Here is a 27,126-nt window from a genome sequence, read left to right on the forward strand (position 1 = left end):
TTAGTTACTTTCCTATGACTAGAGACCCCTGTTGTAATAAGGAAAACATCAATTATAAAGGGAAGGAAATCCATTTATAAAATTTGTCATTTTTTGGTTACTTGAAAAATAATCAGCAGAGCAGCAACTCAGATCTTGCTGGGTATCAATGGTAGACAGATTCTTGGCTAAGGAAGTTTAAATTTTCAGGACAAGTACTAAGCACTAAATGTTAACATTTCAGAATCGCATTGTTCACAGTGTTTATTTGAGAACTCATAAGTTAACTGATAACAAATCTCAGACATCAGCTTTCCAGTTTTTGACGCGGTATTAGATTTCTTGTGAAATTTTTAGCTTGAATTTAGCCACTAACTTCTTGTGTTTCCTAAGCTTAAGGAAAATGAAGAGGTGAAAAAAATAACATTTCCCCCTAACCATTGCTCGCCTTTCCTCCTCCTGTCTTCCAGATATTCCGAGTGGTGTGCATCTGTTTGGGTAATCCACCGGAGACATTCACCTGGGAATATCGAGACAAAGATAAAAATTATCAGAAAATTGGCCCCATAACACCCTTGGAGTTTTACAGGGAACATGTCAAGCCACTCTTCAATATGGAAGATAAGGTTGGTGAATGGCACTGGTAGTCTCTGGCTGTTTACTTTCAAATGGCTGTTAACCACAGGGAATTGTATAAGATTCTTGGTTAGCATGTATGAGTATCAAACTAGACAGCAAACAAACATTTTTCCCCACTTCCTCTGAAGTATTTTATGCAGCTAATGAAGTTGGTGGTGCCAGGATTTATCAGCTTTTCCACAATGTTCCTCTTCAGAGACTTTTTAAACTGCAAGCCAGCAGTCATTTTAATTCCCACATGCGCCCCTGTATAGGACCAGAATCATTCTCAAGTGCAAAACAATGAAAGTGTGTTGGGTATTTCTTATCGTGGATTCAGAGCACTTTTGCGCTGAGGTCCCCTCGGGGAACTCTCTTGTTGAAGGGAGTGATCTTAGTTTTTCCTGTTCCCTTTAGGTCTTCCTCATCTGCCTAGTAGGATGATCAGAGCCTCTTCCTTTTATTGGCTTCTTGATCCTCTTCCAAGCAGATGGCCTGTCTTGTAACTTGAGAACAGGGGCCTTGTGATTAGCTCTCCAATTTTTCTTACTCAGTGCATGTTATTTTTCAGAATGAGTTTTGAGGGCCGGGTGCAGTGGCTCATGCCTGTAATCCCAGCACACTGGGAGGCTGTGGTGAGTGGATCACCTGAGTTCGGGAGTTCGAGACCAGCCTGGCCAACATGGTGAAACTCCGTCTCTACTAAAAATACAAAAATTAGCCAGGCGTGGTGGCGCACATCTGTAATCCCAGCTACTTGGGAGGCTGAAGCAGGAGAATCACTTGAACGTGGGAGGCGGAGGTTGCAGTGAGCCGAGATGGCGCCATTGCACTCCAGCCTGGGCGACAGAGTGAGATTCTGTCTCAAAAAAAAAAAAAAAAAATTGCTTTTGGAGCAGTTCTTGCTAGTAGGAAAAACAGGTAGATGCACCTCCTAATTGTGTCTCTTATGCGAATTAGAATAAGCAAGGACCTCTCTCACATGTATTTTGCCACCTTGTGTTTCTTTGTTACTTAACAATGTGGCTGTAGTACTTAGCTTGTAGGCAGAGATGATGAGCTTGATGGAAACATGAACCTAGAGGAGAGCTGTGTGTTGCTTGACATTCCTGGTTTTGTGCCCTAATCAATGTGTTCTTGATCTTGATAGATTTGTTTAGTGAATGACCCTAGGCCCCAGCACAAGTACAACAAACTTTACACAGTGGAATACTTAAGCAATATGGTTGGAGGGAGAAAAACTCTATACAACAACCAGCCCATTGACTTCCTGAAAAAGATGGTTGCTGCCTCCATCAAAGATGGAGAGGTTGGTCTTGTTTCTGTATTTTGCACATTGGGGTTAAAACATCTTTTACTTCTTTGGTATAATAGGAAGATGGGGTTTATGTTGACTTTCTTCCTCTTTCTTCTGTTTCTAGGCTGTGTGGTTTGGCTGTGATGTTGGAAAACACTTCAATAGCAAGCTGGGCCTCAGTGACATGAATCTGTGAGTGCAGGAAATTTAAAATGGAAAGTCATTTGTGGGTTGTTGCTGTTGGAGTGTGCTGTTGGTACAAAATGACTCTGCCGAGGTTCATCCAAAGATGAAGGTTGACCTAAGGGCGCGTCTCTTTCTTTGCATCCTTTAGAGTTTGAGGACTCATAGCAGTCTTAAACTTAAATACTCTAACCCAGGACATACTTAAATACTTAAATACTTAAATACTCTAACTTAAATACTCTAAATACTTAAATACTCTAACCCAGGACATCAAAATCCCACTTTCTATCTGAGTGGAAATCGTTGGGCGTTCCTAAAAAGCCATCCTCTATGAGAAAGACACTTTAAAAAAATAATTGACTATTGCGGAAATGTGTTCAGTGCATTTGGGAGTGTAATGAAAGATTTTCCAGAGCCCCCGTTTGCTATGTTACTTTGGTAACTTTGTATTTTGTCATTGTGACAAGTGGGACTAATTTGCATCCATACTTTATAGCATTCCTCCTGGTCATTTATGACAATGAAGGTTAATTTGTAAACTAAATCATATAGGATTCCTTGACTGTTCACCATTCTCTATTTTAGGGTTACTTATAAATAGTTGTTACTTGTAGGAAGTTGAGTAAATATCTTGATAGAGAAATCTGCTAAAAAAAGAATTAATGAGGTTTAAAAATTTTTTGAAAACAGGTACATCCAACTCCCAAGTGTGTCTCTCACACTAACTAGAACATGCAAGGACCTCTCTCACATGTATTTTGCCTTTTGTTTCTTTGTATTTAACAATGTGAGTGTAGTGCTTATGCAAAAATATTCCCCAATATTTTGGACATTATTTATTTAAATTTTAATCAGCAGTGATTTAAATGAATTCAGAAACTGGTTGGTTCCACCAGCTCAAAAGAGATCAGTTTTCTAAGAAGTTACTTCAAAAGCTTTTTTCATTATTTTTTAAAGTTTTCTTGCCTAAATGACAATGTAAACTTGTCAGCTTCTGATGTGGAGAATTTATGTTTAATCATCTCCTTTTTTTCCTGCATACTCTTGTGACACATAGAGAATGGACTCCCACTGAGAGACTAAGTTCTGCATGTTCCATATTCTTTCTGAAGAGCTACAGCTAGAGCCGTATTTATTTGGAGCTGTTGAGCCCCTTCAGTTTCTTCTGAATTCCTTTTACAACCAAAAGCCAGTTTTCCCCATGATCGTACTCCCTTTATTTTGTACTATCATTCTTTTTACAGCTATGACCATGAGTTAGTGTTTGGTGTCTCCTTGAAGAACATGAATAAAGCGGAGAGGCTGACTTTTGGTGAGTCACTTATGACCCACGCCATGACCTTCACTGCTGTCTCAGAGAAGGTATGACCCTCAGCATGCCTGCTGGAGTGTTTGCACAGATGGATCTACATTCTCCTGCAGACTGTTTGCCCAACAAAGCTTCATTCATAGTGTATATGATTTCTGTTAAAAGTTAGTTTCCAAGTAAGACATCGTACCTGCATCACTTGGGGCTTGGCTGCGTGCTTAGAGGTAATATAAAAATAGGAACTTTCTATGAGGAGAATTCGGGTCAGCAGGGAGCGACCAAGTAACTGTTTCTGTAACTTTGGAAGGTCATGGTTTAAAGAGAAGTCAGCAAGGGAACTTGAGAGAAGATAACTTCTACTTGATAAGGAATCAGAATGTGCCCTGAAAGTGTTCATATCTTGATGACCTATGTTCAGGTTTTCCTTCATTTGTCATTCAGATTCTTCTGCAGTAAAATGTCAATAACAGTAATTTGTGGACTCCATACCCATTTCTAGTTATATGCAGAGCTTCAGGAAATTGGATGTAAAGTATTTTGAATTTCCTGTGAAATAGTGTGTATAGTAATACCACTTTTTCTAGGTTACAGAGTTGGAAACAACTGAAATTTTATCTTTCACAAATAAACTCCTCACTTCCAGTCAGTAAAAATAGATGTTTTCACCTCTGTGCTCAGGATCATCAGGAAGGAAGAACTTGAACTACTTTAATTCTTTACCACCACAAGCAAAAATATTCTTTCTAGCCTAATTCCTGGAAAGTCACAGAATAACTACCTTATATAAATTGTTCTAGAAAATCATTTTGGTTTTTTTTTTTTTTTTTTTTTTTTTTTTTTTGAGATGGAGTCTCACTCTGTCATCCAGGCAGGAGTGCTGTAGTGTGATCTCAGCTCACTGCAACCTCCACCTCTGGGGCTCAAAAGATTCTCCTGCCTCAGCCTTGCGAGTAGCTGGGATTACAAGTGCCCGCCACCACACCCAGCTGATTTTTTTGTATTTTTAGTAGAAGTGGGGTTTTGCCATGTTGGCCAGGCTGGTCTCGAACTCCTGACCTCAGGTGATCTGCCCGCCTCAGCTTCCCAAAGTGCTGGGATTACAGGCATGAGCCACCGCACCCAGCTAGAAAATGGTTTGATAGAGAATTGTTTTTGCTATCCTATCCACTAGATTTATGATCTTTAAAATGTTTAGAAATATCTTAGCATATCATTATGCCACATTTTCCTAACTAGCCTATCTAAAAGTCCTGATTTGCTTTTTATACTCTATGCAGAATTGTGAGTGGGATGGAGTTTTCTCTCTGTACCTTTTTCTCACCTCTTCCAACTACTTCACTTGAAGGGTGCCCTTTCAACCCCACAGCATCTAAGATCCCTGTGCTCTCTCCGTATTCAAAACTTGGTCTTAAAGGTTTAATTACATTCCTGCAAATTATAAGGCTAGTGCTTTAAGTAGTAGAACTCTGAGGTATTCTCAGTTTTATATGAGATCAAACACAGTATGGTGTAAAGGTGCCCTGAACTTAAGAGGCAGTCTTAATGCTGATACTCCTGATCCTCATGTAGTTTTCATAAATAAATGTAAAGGTTGAGGTCTTGCAAACCAGCGAGCTGTTTTCCTCATTATTCCATTTGTCAGTAATCTCAGCTCTGTAGTTAGCGAGACTCCCACACCAAGAAACAGGTTTTTAGGGTTACCCAGGAGAATGTGTGGAGTATAATTTGCATTACTTATGTAGATCAAGAAAAGTCATTTTAAAACAGCAAAAGGTGATTTAAGTGTTATCACCCCAATTTAACAAAATTCTCACATTTGAATTATAAACAAAACATAAAGTTAGGTTATAAAAGGAATTTTAGACCGGGTGCAGTGACTCACACCTGAAATCCCAGCACTTTGGGAGGCCGAGGCGGGAGGATCACCTGAGGTCAGGAGTTCAGGACTAGCCTGACCGACATGGCGAGACCCTGTCTCCACTAAAAATACAAAAATTAGCTGGGCATGGTGGCGTGCACCTGTAATTCCAGCAGCTACTCTGGAGGCTGAGGCAGGAGAATCCTTTGAACCCGGAAAGCAGAGGTTGCAGTGAGACAAGATTGCACCACTGCACTCCAGCCTGGGTGACAGAGCAAGACTCTGTCTCAAAAAAAAAAAAAAAAAAAAAAACCAATAAATAAATAAATAAATAAAATACATGAAAAGTTTTTTCAAATAAGGGCGCTTTATAACTAAACTAAAGTTCTTTAAATAAATTTTTAAACTATATAGAGTTCTGTTTTGTGTTTTTTTGTTGTTGTTTTTTTGTTTTTTTGAGACTGAGTCTTGCTCTGTCGCCCAGGCTGGAGTGCAGTGGCACAATCTCAGCTCACTGCAACCTCCACCTCCTGGGTTCAAGCTATTCTCCTGCCTCAGCCTCCTGAGTGCAGGCGTGCACCATCGGCCTGGCTAATTTTTTTTTTTTTTTTTTTTGGTATTTTTAGTAGAGACAGGGTTTCGCCATGTTGGCCAGGCTGGTCTTGAACTCCTGACCTCAAGCAATCCACCTGCTTCGGCCTCCCAAAGTGCTGGGATTACAGGCATGAGCCACTGTGCCCAGCCGAGAATTTGTTTTTTTTGTTTGTTTGTTTGTTTTTTAAAAAAAAAACAAAAAAACAAAAACTTGTAATTTCCAAGAAAAATTCAGCTTTTTATCATTTCTATCTCTGTTATAGAATATTCCTATTTTTCAGGAATAAAAATAATGAATACCACTGTCATTTTCTTGGGAACTTCCATTCTTTGATTAGCATGGGTTATTTCCTTAGGAAAATGGAGCTACCTTACATGCTAATGGTATAAAGCAGAATTTATATTATTATACCTGGAATTTTATATTGAACATTTTCTCTTCATTCCACTAGAGTTTTTGATCCCAAAAACGAGTTTGAACTACACTTGAGTAATAGTACAGAGGTAAATGCATACTAGTGGTTATATTTCCACAATTTTCTTTCTTTTGTTGCTGATATCATGGAATCCCTATAAGGGAGTTCCAGGTATTAATCATTTTGTAATTGTAGATGACCCAGAGAACAATTTGATCTAGGTCACTCCAGGAATTCATTGGCCAAAGGGAAAACATAGGAAACATTTTCAGACTTAGAGTAACAAGTAACTATATCACTTTAGGTGACATCGATTCTAACAGTGATATTTAAAAGGAAAGTAAAGTTGGACTACAGTGGGAGGAATAGAAAACCAAAACAGACATATAATATGCCAGCTGCAGAATGTATAGTATATAACGATATGGTTTTAAAGGATTTGGGGGCAAAGAGTAAGGATTAGTACAGGTAAGGGTGTGTGAAACTTATGAGTTTGTTGGCGCTATTTGTGAGACAGAAAATTACTGAGATCCAAGAAAACTGCCAAGAGTGGAGTGTTTGGGTTAGCAGAGCCAAAGAGAACCAAATCCCATATAGATGAGACTCATCATATAGTTATTTGCAAGTGGGAGTTGACAGATGAAATCATTAGGCGATAATACAGGGGTGAGTGCTCTTCTCATGCTACAAAGATTTAAGTTGCCTTGACATCAGTAAATGTCCTGGGTAAACATGAAAGAAAAAAGTATTTTCCCAAATGGAGCCTTCCTCTTGTCCCTCTCTGTGTCACTATAGTAAAGGCTGTAAATGAAGGTTGTTGTGATGAGTATCACTGTCCCTTTAAGAAGACCAAAATTGAGCTTATTTTAATAATGAAGATGGAAGAAGGAGAACAGTAGAAGTGCCTGGCTTTTGTTTATGAAAATGGTCTTTTTACTTTTGCTTTGCCATTCAGTCTCTTCTTTGAAATTCAATATTTGTGTAACTGGATCAGTAAAAGAATGCATTTGGGAGAGTATCATTATTTGGTTTCCCCAAGTAGAAAATCAGGCAGTATGATGAGTTTGTTTTGTTTTGTTTAAAAAAGACTCTGACCAGGTTTTAGAATTATTCCTAAAATAAAGTAGGATGCATTTGCTTTAATCAATATTGATTGATTAAAAGCAAGAATCCCCAGCTTCAAATGTTTACTGCTTTTAGTAGGTTAATATAGTTTTTCTTAGTCAAGTAGCATTTTTACATGCCTATTTTATGTATACAATAGAATAGAAAGGATGAAATAGTATTTATTGCTTTGTTTATTATGTTTTTACCCCAAGAGATTCCAATTCCATTTCTACTGGAGTATCCCTTTAGTGATCGTAGGAAATATATAGCCCTGACCAAGTACTGTTTAGAGCAGGCTGCCTGTATAGAGCAGGCTGCCTGTATAGAGCAGGCTGTTTCTTTCAAGTGGCTACAGAAGAGCTAAAATTATATGACACCTCAGCAGGGAGAATCTGGCTTCAGACTACTCACCATCATCCACTTTTTTGCAGGATGATCAGGATGGTGCTTTCACAAAATGGAGAGTGGAGAATTCATGGGGTGAAGACCATGGCCACAAAGGTGAGCTCAGTTTGGTAATACTAACTCCAGGTGACTGGGCCTGCTCTACTCTGCCTGTCTGGGTGTCAAGCTGCTCTAGTGTGGAGGATTTCTCAGTAATTGGCTCCACTGACTAGACTATTCTACAGAAAAATCTGAGGATCTGATTTGCCCCCAGGATTCTCCTGACCATTATGGCATGCCTGAACTCCCAGGTTGGCTCTGAGACTGCTATGTGCTGCATTTGTTGCAAACTGTGTTGACCTTCCCCTCTTTGTAGACCGCTTGGCTAGTGAGGAGGTTGAGTGCCCTTGCCAGGACACTTGCTATATGGCATTTGATGCATTTTCTTTTTTTTTTTTTTTTTTTTTTTTTGACAGAGTCTTGCTCTGTCGCCCAGGCTGGAGTGCAGTGACGTAATCTTGGCTCACTGCAAGCTCCACCTCCCGGGTTCACGCCATTCTCCTGCCTCAACCTCTGGAGTAGCTGGGGCTATAGGCACCCGCCACCACTCCCAGCTGATTTTGTATTTTTAGTAGAGACGGGGTTTCACCGTGTTAGCCAGGATGGTCTCGATTTCCTGACCTCGTGATCCGCCTGCCTCGGCCTCCCAAAGTGCTAGGATTACAGGTGTGAGCCACTGCGCCCAGCCTTGATGTATTTTCATCTACTACATCAGTACTCTAGAAAGTCAGAAGCCTTCTGTATGGGAGAATGGGACTGGCAAGAAGCTTTCTTTAGGCATTTATTAGAGACTCCTTAGAAGTTGTCATACCTAAAGTGGAAATGAACACTTTGCTTACCACTTAGCACTTCTTTATACTGGCAAATCAAAACCTAGGGAGAAGTCATAACTTACACTAAGTAGACTAAACAAAATAACACAGTAATATATGAGTTGTAGAAAAATTTTAAAATACAGATAAAAAGTCTCTAATAATCCAACCACCTAGAGATCACTGTTGATTAACAGTTTAGGGTATATTATTGTAAAATTTTGAGACCACATTTTTAAAGACTGTCTTTAGTAATAGCTTTTGAAAGAGATTTTACGCTTTAATTTTTAGGTTTCCAAACCAAAAGTGGCGATCACCATGGCATATGTGTACCTGTTAGCATGTAGATTCATGTGTGCTGGGGGCATTTTATAGCCAGCTCTTTCTCAGAGTCCCTTTTTCTTTTAGCCAATGGATTCTGGCTAGGAAAAACATTAACCGCACCTTAGTAGACTAGTTAGAAGACTGAGAAGAACCAGGTAGGGAAGCCAGAGAAGTGACATTCAGAGATATTTGGAAACAAACTTGAGCATACATTTTACCCAACAGGAATTAGCCAGGCATTTTATTTTTAAAAAAAGAAAGAAAAAGAGATTTTAGCAGCTCTTTGTTGTTGCCCCTCTCTGTGTTTAGAATTGTGATTTTCCAGCTATGTTCCTCACAGCCCTAGGATTTCCAAGGGTAAAAGGTAGAGGAGGGGGTGTGGAGGTTTGGATATGAGCATATGGGACTTCCATAGCTCCTATTTGAAAAATTGCTGTTTTAGAAGAGCCTGTTAAGCTGAGTTTTGAACTTGACAGCATTTTAGTATGCTGATTGGGCAGCACAGGCTTGTATGTGATAGCCAAAATCTGAAGACCATTTATTTGTCATTCGAGGGCTTTTCATCTCTCTATGAGAATAATCACTGGTGGATTTTGGCTGACTGTCCCTGGAATATGCTGTGATACTCAGCAGCCCAGTGTTTATATGTAAACAAATACAAGTGCTGTTACTGCATTTCTCTTCATCATCAGATAGTTACATGTCTACCTTCTGTGATTTCTATAATTGTTCTGTGATTTTAGGGGTGCCTATTAAGTTAACTACTACGAATTAGAATACTTTTTAAAATTGGTGGTTTCTTGTAAGGTGAATTTTATTTTAAGACAAATACACATTAGGGTCAAGTAGAGAAGGGTTTAAACCTCAGCAAAGTTAGCAGAGTAAAAATAACTCACAGTTTAGTTATATCTGTAAGTTGGTGATAGTTAAGAGATGGATACTTGTCTTAAAATTTGAAAGATTTGGTTATTTCTAGCAAACATAAGATACTGAGTTAAAGTTTTCCTGTTGCTTCCAATGAACCCCCTGCAGCTTCTGTTTCATTTCTGGTCTAATTTGGTTCCTGTAATTGGATTTGTTATCATATAGGTTAGCACCTAGGAAAAGAACTAAAGTTATATTTGTTGAGATGAGCCTGGATCCGTCAGCTTGCTGCGATATTTTTCCGTCTGTAATAGTCAGTGAGTTTGAAGATAGTAGTGTTATCTGGTTAAGAGAGGATAAACACTTGTAAAATCAGGAAAATGTGTTTTATGTAGTGTGAGTTAATGTCTTTATTATTTTGAACCTAAATACTTAAAGATAATTTTAGGTCACTTTACTGTATATAATTTTTCCATTTAGCTTTACCTCTTTACTTTTACTCAATAAAAGTTTTGCTTTCGCTAACTTACTCATTTCATTATTATGCTGAGAGAACTGTAAAATATGGGATCTTGCTATCCCCGTAACTCTCCTGTAATCCTTCTTAGTGAAATCTGCAGCTATCTAGTAAAGATTAACTTTTTTGTTGTTCTCAAATAACTGAAATGCCTGTGACTACTATACACAGCAAAGCATTTCAGTAGAGAGCCAAAAGATAAGAAATAGAACTGAAGTGGGGGTAGGGAGTCGTTCATTCAAGCCAAAATAAATTATTCTCACGTGTTTCTTGGTAATGTTCTTTCTAACTTAACAGGAAGGAAGGAAAGAAAACATGATCTAATTTAATTGGCACACTTGGCCTGACCTCAGGAGAGCGCATAGTATGTTATTATGTTGGCAATATGTGTTTACCCCAGCAGGGCCTTCTTGTCTGTCATCCTAGTGGACATTGGCTGGCAGGTCTGAGGTAGGACCTCTGTTTATGCTCTCTTGGGAGATATGACAACCTTAAGAAGCATTGCTGGGATTTTGTTTCTGTAGATAACATTGTTAACAGTTTGTTGCTATTCTCTTTGGGATTTCTGACTGTTAAGATTGATGTTTCTGAAAAAGCAGTGTTGATAATACATGCTGGAGATAAACAGAGCAAAGATACCTGGGCAAGCTGCCTTTCCCCTTTGCCCAGCCCTGGCTTTGGTTCTCCCCATTGGTCATGTTCATGGCCCTCCTGCCGAGAAACTCTTTTGTAACACATAACCTGACTATTCCAAAAATGGACAGAAGGTTTCTTCTGAGCAGGAGGACATAAAAGGAGAAATCAGTTTTTGCTTTACTGTACCAGTTGGATTACTTCAAATTGATGAATTCTAGTATTCATAGTCAGTTGTACTGAAAATTGGATGCATATCTAACATGTAATACCAACCTGGGTTTCTTTTCTCCCCTGCTTCTTAAAATACTTGACTATCCATTTTGTACCTTGTTAATGGATCATATCAGAAATGAATTTCACAATTAGGTGAGGGAACAGACTTTGGGATTTGATATATTATCTTTCATTTTGAAAAGTTGATAAAAATATTTTATAAAATATTTAAGAATTTAAAATCAAGGAAGTCACCTTTGATTCCTCTCGTTATTAGTCAGAAATTCATCTGAGAAGAGCCTAATCTCTAAGCCAAAGTGACCTGCAGATCCCCTAGCTAGTAAATGATAGAGCCAGAATTATAACCCAGATGGCCTGACACCAGAGCCAGTTTTCTTAACCACTAAACTGTGCTTTCTCTCACCTTCCCTGTTCTAGTAGCATGTCATCCACTCAAGAAATAACAGGTCAGTTCATGGTCATTGGTGACCAGAAACAGTGGATGAAGGGATATAAAACTGTATGAAGGACCTGGAGATGTTATGTAAATGTCTGACATTGGGAGAAAAGGCCCCTAGAGCATCATTTGTGGCTGGGAATCTGAGTAAAGAGTGGAGATTGGGGCATTCTGTGAGGGTTTGTCACATGTTAGCACATTGTGACTTAGGCAAGTCAGAAACTATGCAGCCACCCAAAATTTCCCTGAATTTTGTCCATGCTGCTTTATAATAAGGTTATTTAGTTGTTTTTTTGTTTTGTTTTGTTTTTGTTTTTTTGAGACAGAGTCTTGCTCTGTTGCCCAGGCTGGAGTGCAGTGGCGCGATCTCAGCTCACTGCAAGCTTCGCCTCCCAGGTTCACGCCATTCTCCTGCCTCAGCCTCCCAAGTAGCTGGGACTACAGGTGCTCCCCACCACGCCTGGCTAATTTTTTGTATTTTTTAGTAGAGACAGAGTTTCACTGTGTTAGCCAGGATGGTCTCGATCTCCTGACCTTGTGATCCTCCCACCTCTGCCTCCCAAAGTGCTGGGTTACAGGCGTGAGCCACCGTGCCCGGCCAAGGTTATTTAGTTCTTAACTTTTTATCTCGGACAATTTTAAACATATATAAAGTAAACAGGATTGTATTAAAGAACCCTGCATATGCCTGTCACCCACCTTCAGTAGTTATCAATATTCTGTCATGCAAATAATAGTGTATTTGATAGTCAATAAATTAAATTCCTAGATGGTCTTTCTAATGAACCAGTCTTACTATGAAACTTTACTTCTTTGTGATTGGTTCACTTAGTTATGAGATTGTATTCCATTTCTAGAGCCTGACACAGCAGAACTCTAAATGTGGAATTATCATAATATAGTTCTTAATGCTTATTTGGTCCAGTTTCTCAATATGATAAGTAACAACTTTTAAGTGAAGATATGGAGGATATTTTCTAATTCTGCAATGTTCACTGAAGGAAAATACTTACCTTTTAAAAATTTTGTCTCTCCTGGTTTTCATTTTGAACCAAGGTGAGTTTTCCATTTTTCACATTGCTTTTGTTCCTTTCAGATACATGAACATTTGAAATTGTTTTTAACCCACATTTTTAATCTTTTCTTACAAATGAGCCTCTCTGTTGCTGATTTCTTTCATTTTAGTAAAATTTTCAGACTTCCTTCTAGAAAGGAGCCTCTAAATGGTTTCAGTTAAAGATACTTTGGCATGTTAGAGATTAGAAAGAAACATGTTATCAATTCAGACTATATGTAGATTTCTGCTGCTTCCTAAAAACCAACATTATGACCTTTAATTGTCTCACCAGCCCAACTGCCACAAGTGATTTTGGAGATGGTATATTCAAAGCTAGGCACAAAAATCAACATATTCTTCATAAAATGCTATGTTGTAGAACCAGGTGAGTTGTGGAGAGACAGTTACTAATAATTAATTCTTGATTTTAGATGCTGGGCAGTAATTTAACTCATTGTAGTGTCACATTTCTATGTCAACAACATGGACAATTTGTTTCTTTATGAGCTCCTACAGTTTGTATGTAGCCATCAAATGAAATAATGTATTCAAGCATTTTTCAAACTGTATATTGTTATATAAATCTAAGGAGTTATGAACAGCCCATATTTCTGTTGGAGGTACTCAGGACATAAAGCTACAGGGCATCTTGCTTCGTGAGAATTCAAAGTTCGCTAATGTATTTGTATTTATTTCTCCTCATGACATCAGAGTAGAGTAACTCAGGATGTGAACATGGGTGATTATACCCAGGTTTTATGTGAAGAAACTAAAACTTACTGACAGTTGTGTCTTGTTTGGGTTGCACAGAATCAGAGATAGAATTGGAATTCAAATCTCTTAATTTGACACAGACAGCTTCCCTAAAATTCCCTATGTATTACTTACAAAAGACAATCAGTTATTTGCAGGTCTGTTTGAGGTTCAGTTCTGGATCTCTAGTACAATAACGGAAACTAGGCAATGTTGGGCCAGACTTGCTGAAACAAGAGTGAATTGTAGAACTTAAAAGCACAGGTTTCTGATTTCCGAGAAAGGGGCAAGTTGCAAATTTGTTTTGTCACCTCAGAGGGTTTCATGTCTCTCCAGGCTTGGGAAAAGTGCTGCTACCATTAATCTGGATTCTGGGTTCTTTGATAAGGGCTTTTTGTTGCCGTTGTTGTTGTTGTTGTTGTTGTTGTTGTTGTTGTTGTTGTTGTTATGGAGTCTTGCTCTGTCTACCCAGGCTGGAGTGCAGTGGTGCGGTCTTGGCTCACTGCAACCTCTGCCTCCCAGGTTCAAGCGATTCTTGTGTCTCAGCCTCCTGAGTAGCTGGGATCACAGGTGCCTGCCACCATGCCCAGCTAATTTTTTTTTTGTATTTTTAATAGAGACGGTGTTTCACCTGTTGGCCAGGCTGGTCTCGAACTCCAGACCTCAAGTGATCTGCCCACCTCATCCTCCCAAAGTGCTGGGATTACGGGTGTGAGCCATCACGCCCGGCCCTCTCAGAAGGGCTTTTCACCATCCATCTTTATTAACCAAAAAGCCTGCATGACTTTGGCTGAGAAATAGTGTATGTAGATGGAATAGAGGAAGCACATACTCTCCAGTTCACTGGTGCTTCCTGATCGAAGTGTGTGACTAAGAGAGGGCTATCATTATTTGGGCAAGGACAGACTATGTGACAGAGCTCCTAACCTGCAATGAGGCATCTGCTTCAGGGAGAAATCTCCTCATACTGAATGTAGAGTTTTGTGTATAGATGTGTTTTTACCTGTAGATAAGATCTGTAATTTTCACCAGATTGTCTCCAAGGTGTTTGCACTGGTTTAAGAAGGATGGAGGTTAAGCACAGAATCTGGAGCCAGACTGCCTGGGTACGCATCCTGGCTAACCCATCTATTGGCTGTGTAACAGTGGTCATTGGCATTTAACCTGTCTGAGCCTCAGCTTTCTCATCTGTAAAATAGGGATAATAATTGGACCTATCTCGTAGGGTTGTTGTGAGAACCATGTCAGGCGCATAAGAAGTGCTTAGAAATATTAGCTCCCATTGCTACTGTTGTTAACGTTATCTATAGACTGAGGGCAAGAGAACAAGAACATGAAGCTCCCTAACCTTTCCCTTCTAGAGGAGGGCATCTAACTTGCCCCATGGTTCCAGTTTCAGATCTCTAAAAATTCAGTGCCCTAATGTGATCATTATGCTACATCACCAGTGTAGTGGGCAGATGACCTATAGTGTGGGCTTAGTGTCGTGAGAGAAAGCAGTGGAGGTGAATAAACTTAGTGCTGAGAAAAAACCATTAGCAGTAGCATCAACTCACATTTATTTATTGATGGGATGCAAGGAACCGTGCATAGGCCATGGTGGAATGAATGTCTCTGACCCTCAGAGGAATTTATACTTATTCACCTGTGACACAGGAAGGGGATTTGAAGAGGGCTGTGATGTGACAGAAGTGGCATTCATGGTGTGCTCCTCAGACTGTAAGATATAGGATAAATAGACCGAGAAAAGCAGAGAAGGGATGATTTTTTTTCCAAGAGGGCAGTTAACAGAAGAACTAGGGAGTACCTCCCCTCAGTGGGGAGACAATAGGAAGACATGGAAGCTGAGGTGATTGAAAAGGGTGAGGGGTTGGAGAGAGCGCCTAGGAAGCCCAGGACTAGAGGGCGTCAGGAAGAACATGGTGGTAAATAGTGGAACAGCAGAGCAGACAGAAAATGGGCCAAGGAGAAAGGCTGTTGGGTTGGACTTAAGGTAGTTTTTGGAAACTTCAGGAGGGGTCAGGGTGCAAGCCCAGCTGTCCTATTATGCTCCATCAGCAGCATGTCAGTACTTCGTTCTTTCAAAGGCTATGTACAGTGGGGTTGCAAGGAATTGAAGCTGGGACAATTAAGGCTGTAAATCTTGGCCCCATATGGTGTTTGTAACCTATTGTAAGAATAAATATGTAAAACATAAACACAAGAATAAGCGCAGAGTCACACACGGGATAAACTGCAAGGGAGATGGTCAGTGACTGGAACTGTGAGGCCTCCTTAGGGATTCTTCAAGGGTGACCCTCTTTAGGGAGGATGTTAGGGCTGTGGCTTTTTTTCTGAAAAGGGAGAGGGAGGCCAGCCAGAGAAATGGTGACTGAGAAGTGCAGCTCTTGGCATTTGGAGCATGCGTTGAACAGGTCAGAGGAGTGAAGCCAAGAAATAATGTGGCTTGCCATTCACAGAGCTTTTGAGGAGTGACCGACAAGCAGACTTTGTCTGAAACAAATAGGAGTAGCGATAGTTTGGGGTGAGAGAAAAGTCATTGAGTTTCAGTGGGAAAACAAGACCCTTGGATGGCATCTAAATTTGTGCTTTCTTCTCCGGGTTCACCCTCAGAGATCCTGGAGAGCTGTGTGTGCCCTCAGGGCTGCCTAGCTCATGCTCATTGGTCTAGAGAAAGAAGTCAACCGGGAGGTGAACAGGCTTCTTCTGGGCTCCTTAGTAGAGGGGCACTTCTCGGGCTGTGGACACTTCTGCTGACTGAACTTTGTGGTGGTTTAATGGTTTAAAAAATACAAACCACAAGCCAAAACAACCCCTTTTCTCTACCACATTTTCCACCCTGCATTTTTCCTAGTATATTTACTAGGGAAACGGTACCTTCTAACCTTTGTTTCTGAAAGAGGCCGCAAGTAATATCCGGCTATAAGAGTATCTCTTCTTTTATCAGCAAATGGTTTATTAATGTAAATGTGTCCTCACCACATAGCCAGACTTCTATGTTTTCTCTGAGGAAACAGAGATCTTCTCAGTGATCTGAGAAGAGGAAAAAGAAGCCTCTTCTCAGATCACTGTTTCAAATGGCAGTCATAATTACAAGGGGTGGTTTTGGTTCTCTTCCTCTGGCTTTTTTTTTTTTTAAACATCCAACCCATCCTGTTATCTATCTTTCTAAATACATGCACTTAAAACACATGGTGTCTCTTTGATTTAAACAGACAAAATAGCTCGCCAAACATGGTAGTATGCACCTATAGTCTTAGCTACCCAGGGGGCTGAGGCAGGAGGATTGTTTGGGCCCAGGAGTTCAAGTCCAGCCTGGGCAACATAGTGAGACTCCATCTCTAAAAAATAAATAAATAAAAGATACAAAATACATTATAAATGGACCCAACAAAAATAGGGTTCCTGTTTGTTGATATGGGGTTTGTGAGCAGATGGAGTTTGTTTCAAAGTTAGGTACCTGAGCTAGACTAAATGCTATCTGTTGCTGAAGCCATAACTACCTCCCAAGTCTCTTTGCCCACAGAGTGCTCAACTGGAGGAAGCTGAGCCCTATGAGAAAGATGGAATTTGAATTTAAGACCTGGGTTCGATGTTGGCTTTACTTACTGCCCTCTTTCCTCACAGCATTGTTGTGAGAATAAGAATCAAAACAAGGATAGTGATGTGAAATTGCATTGTGAAGTGTAAGCTCCTCACAGGGTTTTGGAGTATATATGTGTGTATTTTTTTGTTTTGTTTTCTAAAGTGTAATTCTTTTAATAGATAATGAAATTACATTGTTCCAAAATCAAAATATAAAAAGGTATATGAAAAAGAATTTTGTTTCCATCTCTGTCACTCTTCATACCCCTGCCTCTCTCTTAGGTTATTATTTCTATTTCTGGTATGTCTTTCCTTATTTTTTTTAGTACAAACATACACATATATAAGTATATTATTGTCTTCTTTTCTTACACTAGTGGTAGCACACTAGGTCGTCTGCTCTGCATCTTGTCTTCACTTCACTTACAGCGTATCTTGGGGACATTTCCTTATCAGTACATCAGTACAGCTTCATTATCTTCCATTGTCTGGATCTACTACAGTTTATTTAACCATTTCCTTTACTAATGGGACTTGGGTTGTTTCAGTCTTTGCTATTACAAACAGTATTGCAGTGGGTTACTATATATATGTACAGTGCTTAGAATAGTGCCTGGCACACGGTAAGTGCCGAATAAATATTAGCTTTGTTGCACATAAATTCATATTGTATGCATGTAAGTACTGTGTATCTGTAGGATGAAGTCCCAGAAATGACACTGCTTAATGAAGAGGGTAAGTGCATTTGTAATTTTTCTAGATACTGAAAAGGACAGATCCAACATCTCTGGACACCATTCCATAGGCATTGTGTCATTTTGCACATTTGCAACATACCCTGTACAAATTCAAGGAGGTATTAGGTCATGCTTCACCCAGTGGATACCTAACAGAAGCGGTTGACAAATTGTCACTACTCAATTATCTGTTGAAATTATCTGTTTCATAGTTGGGGACTATGCCAAGGCCTTAGTGAGTAATGGAGTTTTTCATTGAGAGTCTTGTTTCTGATGTTTTCTTATCACTTATCCTTCTTTTTTTTGTTGTTTTTTTTTTTTCATTATAATAGCAGAAAAATGTTTATAAGCATAACACCAGTTAAAAACCAAAAGAAAAAGATTGATAAATTTGACTTAATAAAAACAAAAAATGGGCCGGGCACGATGGCTTACGCCTGTAATCCCAGCACTTTGGGAGGCCGAGGTGGGTAGATCACCTGAGGTCAGGAGTTCGAGACCAGCCTGGCCAAAGTGGCGAAACCCCGTCTCCACTAAAAATACGAAAAATTAGCTGGGCATGGTCGTGGGCACCTGTATTCCCAGCTACTCCGGAAGCTGAGGCAAGAGAATCACCTGAACCCGGGAGGCAGAGGTTGCAGTGAACTGAGATCACGCCACTGCACTCCAGCCTGAGCTACAGAGCAAGACTCTGCCTCAAAACAGCAATAAAAATTGTTAGTAGGCTAGAAAATATAAACTAAATTAGAAGGCCAGTTACATAATAGGAAAAAAAGTTTGCAACCAATATAAAATATAGAGTGTACTGTAACTGACTATGAAAAAGAAAAAAGCTCCAATTTAAAATGCGCAGAGGGCTAGGTGTAGTGGCTCACCCCTGTAACCCCAGAGGTTTGGGAGGCCAAAACAGGAGGATTGCTTGAGCCCAGGAGCTCGAGACCAGCCTGGGCAACATCGTAAGACCCCATCTCAACAAAAATTAAGAAAATTAAGTGGGTGAGGAGGCGCACGTCTGTAGTCCTAGCTACTTGGGAGGCTAAGGTGGGAGGATCGCATGTCCCCAGGAGTTTGAGGCTGCAGTGAGCTGTGATTGTGTCACTCAGCCTGGGTAACAGAGTGAGAGCTTGTCTCTCTCTCTTTTTTTTGAGACGGAGTCTCACTCTGTCGCCCAGGCTGGAGTCCAGTGGCGCAATCTTGGCTCACTGCAACCTCCGCCTGCCTGGTTCAAGCAATTCTCCTGCCTCAGCCTCCCGAGTGACTGGGACTACAGGCACACGCCACCATGCCCAGCTAATTTTATGTATTTTTAGTAGAGATGGGTTTTACCATGCTGGCCAGGCTGGTCTCGAACTCCTGACCTTGTGATCTGCCCGCCTCGGCCTCCCAAAGTGCTGGGATTACAGGCATGAGCCACCGTGCCTGGCGAGACCTTGTCTCTTAAAAAATGAACAGAGTTCTCAGACAGACACTTTACAAAAGAAAACTGTCAATAGCAAGCAAACACATAAAAGGAGAAAAGGCTCAAATTGGATCCAAGAAGAAAGTTAGTAATTATGTATACCAGATATTGATTAGGATATAAGGAAATTTAATACATTTATTTATTAATAAAATTAATAAGCATTGCTTAAGACAGGGATCTTTTCTGAAATGCGTCATTAGGTGATTTTGTGATTGTGTGGACATCATGGAGTGTACTTACACAAACCTTGATGGTATAGCCCATCGCCCCTAAGCTACAAACCTGTACAGCATGTTACTGTACTGAATACTCTAGGCAGTTGTTACACAGTGTTATTTGTGTATCTAAACATAGAAAAGGTACAGCAAAAATACATTATAACCTTACAGAACCACTATCATATATGTGGTTCATTGTTGACCAGAATGTCATTACACAGTGCATTAATGCAGATGATTAAGGGTGTGCACGAAGATTTACTTACAGAAATGTTTATAACAGTATTGTTTCTAAGCATGAAAAAATCCGGATTCCAACAATAGGGGACTGATTAAATGTGTTTTAATTTAATCATGTAGATTCAGTACTTAAAAATTATGATGTAGATAGATGTATTTCATTATCAGTAAGGAAAGAGATTAATTGGAAAACAGTATGTGTATTACTTTGTAATACAAGACCACCATGTATGATGTCTCATTTTTATGAAATTAAAGTGTCTAGTACATGTAGAAACTTTATCAAGGATACATGTAAAATTTGACAGAGCTTGAACGTGTGTCCCAAGGTGGTGGGATTGTAGGCAGTTTAAAAATTAATATTTGTCTTCTCTTTCTCCTCCTTTCATGTTTCCAAGACTTTTTATGATGAGTTTGGGTAACTTTTAAGGAGTTAAAAAGCAGTGTAACATTTCAGAAATTTTGGAGAGAAAATCTATCCCATGGCATAAAATTTTCATTTTTTATTGTTTTTCATGGTTTTTTTTCATGTGCATCTATATTTGTAACATAGTTGTAATTATACTGGATATGCCACTCTAATCTATTTTTTATTACCTAAACATTTTTTCATGTTGCTACACAGTCTTTGCAACTTCATTATAAAGTGATTCCTGTTCTGTGAAATGGTTTCTCCCTGATGATTAGGAAGCTTGAAATATAAGACAAGTGCCAGTGAGGCTTCTGCTTTCCTTTCTGGGAGCCTTTCTTCAACCTTGAGTTATAGCTGCCAGGTGAAAGATTGGCAGTGACTGAATGAGGCCTTGGTAGTCCAGCTTCTTAGTTCCATGCTGCCAGACAGACCGTCAGAGCAGAACAGATACCTTCATTTTGTCATAACTTTTTTTAAAATGGCAAAAAATAATAGCCACATACAGTTTGTTAGTGAGGTGAAATACCTCATAGAACGAAGACAACAAAGAATATAAAATGTTTCTAATATGTTAAAATATATTTTATATTCTTTGTATTCTTTAGTCTGAAAGGCTTAAATCTTACATTTCTGGTGGGATTTCAGAAAAAAAAGTTTTCTTAGGTAAAGCGTCTTTTTTCCCTTAAACTAGCCCATTTGAAACTCTTCTGTTTCTGAATGAATTTCACCTAACCTGTCTACAGCTATATTCACAGACACTGTTTTTCCCTTTACAGACCGACCCTACCCTTTCTGTTACAAAATACAGAAACATTGCCAGTGTTTTTTGGTTGGTTGGTTGGTTTGAGGTGTTTTGTTTTGAGGACTGTTCACTTTTCTTTCTTTCTCATCGCATGTAAACAAGACATTAAAGTTTAAACAAAATTTAATTTCACCTTAGTTCCTAAAGCTGACTTTATCTATTTGTCTATGTTTCACTCAGTGTAACCTTGGGATCCCTGGAGCAGGTTTTTATTTTGTTTTCTTTTCTTTTTTCCTTGGAATGCTTGTGTCTCATGGCCAGTGTGTCTAAGGGTTAGGAGCTGCACCTTCCCGCAAGTCAAAAGGGCCAGCCGAATCCTGCCTGAGCCGGTGCTTTGCTGCTTCCTACACAGGTTTCAGACACACTGATCCTAATCTTCTCAGTCAAACTCCAAGACACACAGTGTCAACAGTTACGGCAGCCACAAGTTCATTATCTACATAGGGCGCAATTACTTGGCAGCTACCTAGACTGTGAGGTTTTTGTGGGTCCCCAAAGAACTCATATCCTGAAGAGAGAGACTAATCAAGGCGGGTCCTCTTGGCAGGGACATTGAAAGGGTGGGTTACAATTGATAGGAATTTTAATTTGTGAGGACTTAATCTGATATGCTTTTGGAACAAGATAGTGTAGATGTACTTATTGTCCATCTTCTGGGAGCATTCTTTGAAGATTCATTTGATTGTATGGTGATAGTATTGTTGAAAGGACACAGAATTTTATTACATGAATCTGCTTCTATCCTTCACCTGCCTAACTGCCCCGGGCCACTGCAGGGATTTATTCAGCCTGCATTGTGGTGAGGGAAGGGATGACTAATGTCTCAAACAGTGTGGTGTTCCCTAGTCTGCTCTCCTGCTTGCTGAAAGCTCCTTTTTGGGAAGGCAGATGCTTAGTTTTTCAGGAAGCACTCACTTAGGATGCAGTATTTTAGTTTTAAATAATACACACTGGTTGACCTTTGAGCGGACAGAACTTTTGTTGCTAGAACCTGGTGGCACTGGTGTGGGTGATGTTAATTAAGGGCCAGGTCCTGACACCAACAAAGCCAGGAAGTTTGGAATATATAATCAAGACAAGCCAGAAGTAGCTACAGAGTAGGCCTGTACTGTCCTTCCATCTCTCGTCTATTGAAAGTAGGGGCCCTGGATCCAGGAGGCCAGCTTATCAGGAGACAAGAGTGCATTCCTTTACCTGCCTTGGTCGGAGCACTTGAACACTTTTACAGAGCACTCCCAACCCCTACCATTCCCACCCCCAAGACAGGGTCTCACTCTGTTTAGGCTAGAGTGCAGTGGTGTGATCTTGGCTCACTGAAACCACAGGCTCAGGCCACCACACCAGCTTTTTTTTTTTTTTTTTTTTTTTTTTGGTATTTTTTGTGGGGATGGGGTTTCGCCATGTTGCCCAGGCTGGTCTTGAACAACTGGGCTCAAGCAATCCACCTGCCTCGGCCTCCTAAAGTGCTGAAATTATAGGTGTGAGCCACTGCACCTGGCCTCCACAGTGTTTTTGAGGGTAAACGTATGCTATGCCACGTCAGGATGATCTGTCTTTGACTTCTGTCGGGTGAAAAACAGGATTGGGCATAGATGACTTCACCAAATCAATTGTGTTTTCAGGTTAAATAATGCCCTTTGTCACACCTTTTAGCATACAAAATTAGACTTACCAGTATTGTTGCCTTTAAATTTAATCCAGTCTTGCCTCAAGAGCAGCAGTTCTCAAAGTGTGATCTTTGGTTCCCTAGGGCCCTTTCAGGGAGTGTGCAGGGTCTGCCCTTGAGCAACATATCTGTGTGAGGCTGGATTTCCTTCATCTGCTTCAAGCAGAACAACATACTGCAACAGATTAAACACAGATGCAGATACAGGAATTCAGCTGTCTTCTGCAAATCTAGACATTAAAATGTAAAACAATGCCACTTTTCTAACTAAAAATATTTTTTTACAGAATATAATTTTTTTTCCTCAAAATATATTGTTTATATTCATTTTTCATACTTATTTTTAAATGAATTAATATTTTTAACTTTCTGTTTTAGTTTCTGATATAGTAAATAATGATAGATATTAGTCCACATAAAGAATGTTTTCGGTCCCTAATAATTTTAAGAATGTAAAGGGCAGGGCTTGAGGCCAAGAGGCTTGAGAACTGCTGTACTAGGGGACCCTCTTGGTAGAAACACCTACTTCTCCTTTCTCTTGGTCCTGTGTAGTGGGAAATGGTATATAGCACAGGCCTAGGTTTATACAAACTTGCAGAGAAAAATGGCTCCAGTGTTTACTATAAAACAGGTAGCAGATACGGTCAGATGACAGTCGTGGTGCTGATGGCCATTGCTAGTCCGGGAGCCCTTGGATGTGTGTGCCTGCATTTCTCTTGATTCAGTACACATCATTTGCTCTGTGTTCTGTCTGTGGCCCAGCAGCCCATTCTTGTTTTAAATATACGGACTTCAGTCTCTCACTTTAATTTTGCTCTTCTTATTAGCAATGGCTCGGGTAAAGCATTTTTTTCCCATTTAAGTTTTTTGGAGATCTGTTCCTGAAAGAACAGATTTGTTTGTTTGTTTGTTTTTTAACTTTCAATAGTTTTTGGGGAACAGGTGGGTTTTGGTTACATGGATAAGTTCTTTAGTGGTGATTTCTGGGACTTTGGTGCACCCAGCACCTAAGCAGTGTACACTGGTATGTTGTCTTTGTTTTATCCCTCCACCCCTCCCACTCTTCCATCCTGAGTGCCCAAAGTCCATTATATCATTCTTATGCCTTTGCATCCTCATAGTTTAGCTCCAACTTATATAAGTGAGAACATATGATATTTGGTTTTCCATTCCTGAGTTACTTCATTTAGAATCATGGCCTCCAGCTCCATCCAAGTTGCTACAAAATACATTATTTTTTTCCTTTTTATGGCCGAGTATAATATTCCATGATGTATAAATATCACATTTTCTTTATCCACTCGTTGGTTGATGGGCACTTAGGTTGGTTCCATGTTTTTGCAGTTGTGAATTGTGCTGCTATAAGCATGCGTGTGCATGTGTCTTTTTCATTTAGTGACCTCTTTTCCTTTGGGTAGATACCCAGTAGAGGGATTGCTGGATCGAATGGTAGATCGTTAGTTCTTTAAGGAATCTCCATACCGTTTTCCTTAGTGGTTGTACTAGTTTACATTCCCACCAGCATTGTAAAAGTGTTCCCTTTTCACCACATCCACACCAACATCTATAATTTTTTTGCTTTTTAATTATGGCCATTCTTGCAGGAGTAAGGTGGTATCACATTGTGGTTTTAATTTGCATTTCTCTGATAATTAGTGATGTTGAGCATTTTTTCATGTTTGTTGGCTGTGTATCTTCTTTTTCAGATTGTCTATTCATGTCCTTTGCCCATTTTTTGATGGGATTATTTGGTTTTTTGTTTATTTGTTTGTTTCTTGCCGATTGTTTGAGTTCCTTGTAGACTCTGGGTGTTAGTCCTTTGTCGGATTCATAGTTTGCGAAGAAGTTTACACTGCTATTTCTCTTGCTGTGCAGAAGCCTTTTAGTTTAATTAGGTCCCATTTATTTATGTTTTTGTTGCATTTGCTTTTGGGGTCTTAGTCATGAATTCTTTGCCTAAGCCAATGTCTGGAAGAGTTTTTCCGATGTTATCTTCTAGAACTTGTATTGGTTTCAGGTTTTAGCTTTCAGCCTTTGACCATCTTGAGTTGATTTTTGTGTAAGGTGAGAGATGAGGATCTGGTTTCTGAAGGGGAATTTGTGTTGGCCTAGTGGAGCCTGAGATGCAGGTTAATCCTCCTTATGGAAGGCAACTATTACTAGGATGGGTACCTGATGACACCACACTTTTTCTCTCAGCTGAGCTTTCAACCTTAAATGGGGCATTAGTGCCGGGGCACCTCTGCATAGTCCTAACCCACTGGAGAGGCCTTCCTAAGGAGAGCAGGTTAAGCAGATGTCTGAGTCTTCGCCTGATCGTCATCGTAGATTTCCTCCTAGGAAAACAAGGACTGTTTTATCATTTGACTCCCACAGTATCATCTGCAAATAAGTGCGTACCTAGGAATGATGACTTGGCCCCATCAGAATGCTCACAGCAGCCCGCCTGGTTGTTGTAGGAGTGTGTGATAGAAAGGAATGGGGGAGAACAGCCATTGACACTGGTAGGGTAAGAAAGGAACTGGGATGCTTGCCCTTCTGACCCTAGAGATTTATGCCCTAGGTGTGGCTGTATGAATGAGAAGTTTTTCTGCCTCCCTACTAGTATACAGGTCATCACTCACCATCACCAAGGCAGCGGAGGAAGAGAGCATCAGTACAGGATCTGGTGTTAGCCTTAGGTCCAAGGCCCAGCTCTGAACCTCACCATGTGACCTGGGCACATCACCTAGTTACTCCAAGACCCGGTTTTCTAATTTTTCTAAAAATAGAGCCATGCCTGTCCTATCTGCTTCACAGAATTGCTAATAAGATTTAGATTAAATGAAATTACAGATGGGAAAGCTGAAAAATATGTATGAATATTAGTTTTGTAAAAGGTTTACCCTACAAAAAGGGTTTCTGCTCTTTGTCCCTTGCCCTCTGGACTCATAAGTCTTCTGTTCTTTTCTCCAGGTTACCTGTGCATGACAGATGAGTGGTTCTCTGAGTATGTCTACGAAGTGGTGGTGGACAGGAAGCATGTCCCTGAAGAGGTGCTAGCTGTGTTAGAGCAGGAACCCATTATCCTGCCAGCATGGGACCCCATGGGAGCTTTGGCTGAGTGATACTACCCTCCAGCTCTTTCCTCCTTCCATGGAACCTGACGTAGCTGCAAAGGACAGATCCAGGGACTGAAGCCAAAGTTATGCAAGGGACTGTGTGTTGCCACAGGACACAGTCAGATTTCCAATCTCCACCAGGAACCTCTTCAGAAAGTGTGCTTTATGCTGAAACAGAATACTGTTAAAGGAAAAAAAAGAGGGGGGAAGATCAGGTCATACTATCTACTCTCCTCATCTCTAACAGCTCAGGATCTCTTAGCATTTTAATTAGATGTAATTGTTTGTCTTTAACTGTCAAAAAGTTTGGTTCTGTGTCTGTGTTTTAATAAGACAAGAGAGGACGAGCGATTGAGGTGTATGGAGAGAAAACAGACCTAATGCTCCTTGTTCCTAGAGTAGAGTGGAGGGAGGGTGGCCTAAGAGTTGAGCTCTCGGAACTGCATGCTGCTGGACAGTATCACTGTCTTTCCTAGATGGCAGTCACTGAATTCCATTTTTTCAAGGTAATTTCTTGTGCCTCTAATAGCCCAAGAATGGGAGGTTGATCAGATCTGACATGATTCCTTCCTGTTCTGAACTGTGGGGTGCACATCTCTGCTTGAGTCAGGTTTGAGTAGAGGCTTAGAGACAGTTGGGTGAGAACAACCAAAATCTTATCATGGTCTCAGTCATAATCATTAGGGGGAACTCTAGCCAAATGGTTTAACTTCTGCCTGTGGAACTGGGGATTGGGTGGGCAGGAAAAGGTGATATCCATTCTTTCTGATAACTAGATGGTGCTGAGAAGCTTTTGAATAAAAACTTTGCTAAATGAGAATAAGCTGATTTATGTGATCTGTCTGAGAAGTGTTTGTTTAACTACAAAAGAAAGCAGCCAGGTGGCTCATGTTCTTGAAAGTGAAAAAACAGGAAAAGGGCTTCCCTCTTCAGCTTCTCTGCAAGATGTGTACTCTTTCCCAGACCGCCGATTCTCACCGGCATCTGCAAAGGGCTTCCAAGCGCCTATTTAAGAAGGACTGTTCCCCTACCGCATAAATGTTCTACCCAGATCCAGGGTCCCTACAAGGGTGGGGAGTGAGGCTCTGTTGGGCCCAGCCTTAGAATAGGTCAGTAAGTTATCTTACTGAGATTGGCCCACCCTTTCAAGAACAAGGGTAAAATAGAAAACATTTTCACAAAAAAAACTGAGTTTGCCCCAACAGAAGGGAAGTGATCAGTATGGAAGGGTTGAAATGTATCAAGGAATGTAGAATAAAGAACATGATTGTTATGTGGATCAGCTACACAAAAAGCAACGGTAGAAGAGTCTTAACAGGGTTGGAAAAAAGGTAAAACTAAAATCCATGAAGGTAGCAGATAACTAGGGAGGGGAGGTAATTGGAATGAACATACTCTAAGATCCTTGTGTCTTTCAGGAAGAAGATAAATACATTGTTTAACTTCAGACTTTGGTATGTAA

At 40.1% G+C, this 27,126-nt stretch overlaps 1 protein-coding gene across 1 annotated transcript in view; it reads left to right on the plus strand.

Moving 5' to 3' along the window:
* BLMH (bleomycin hydrolase) overlaps positions 1–26,487 on the plus strand; it is a 43,921-nt gene extending 17,434 nt beyond the window's left edge. The window contains exons 7-12 of the mRNA XM_003812717.5: positions 450–605; positions 1,748–1,906; positions 2,019–2,086; positions 3,325–3,442; positions 7,796–7,865; positions 25,519–26,487. Coding sequence (XP_003812765.1) covers positions 450–605; positions 1,748–1,906; positions 2,019–2,086; positions 3,325–3,442; positions 7,796–7,865; positions 25,519–25,670 — 723 coding nt within the window. The 3' untranslated portion in view covers positions 25,671–26,487. The remainder of the gene's footprint in view (positions 1–449; positions 606–1,747; positions 1,907–2,018; positions 2,087–3,324; positions 3,443–7,795; positions 7,866–25,518) is intronic.
* Positions 26,488–27,126: the final 639 nt, after the last annotated feature.

Source organism: Pan paniscus, chromosome 19 (assembly GCF_029289425.2).
Source record: "Pan paniscus chromosome 19, NHGRI_mPanPan1-v2.0_pri, whole genome shotgun sequence".
NCBI lineage: Eukaryota > Metazoa > Chordata > Mammalia > Primates > Hominidae > Pan > Pan paniscus.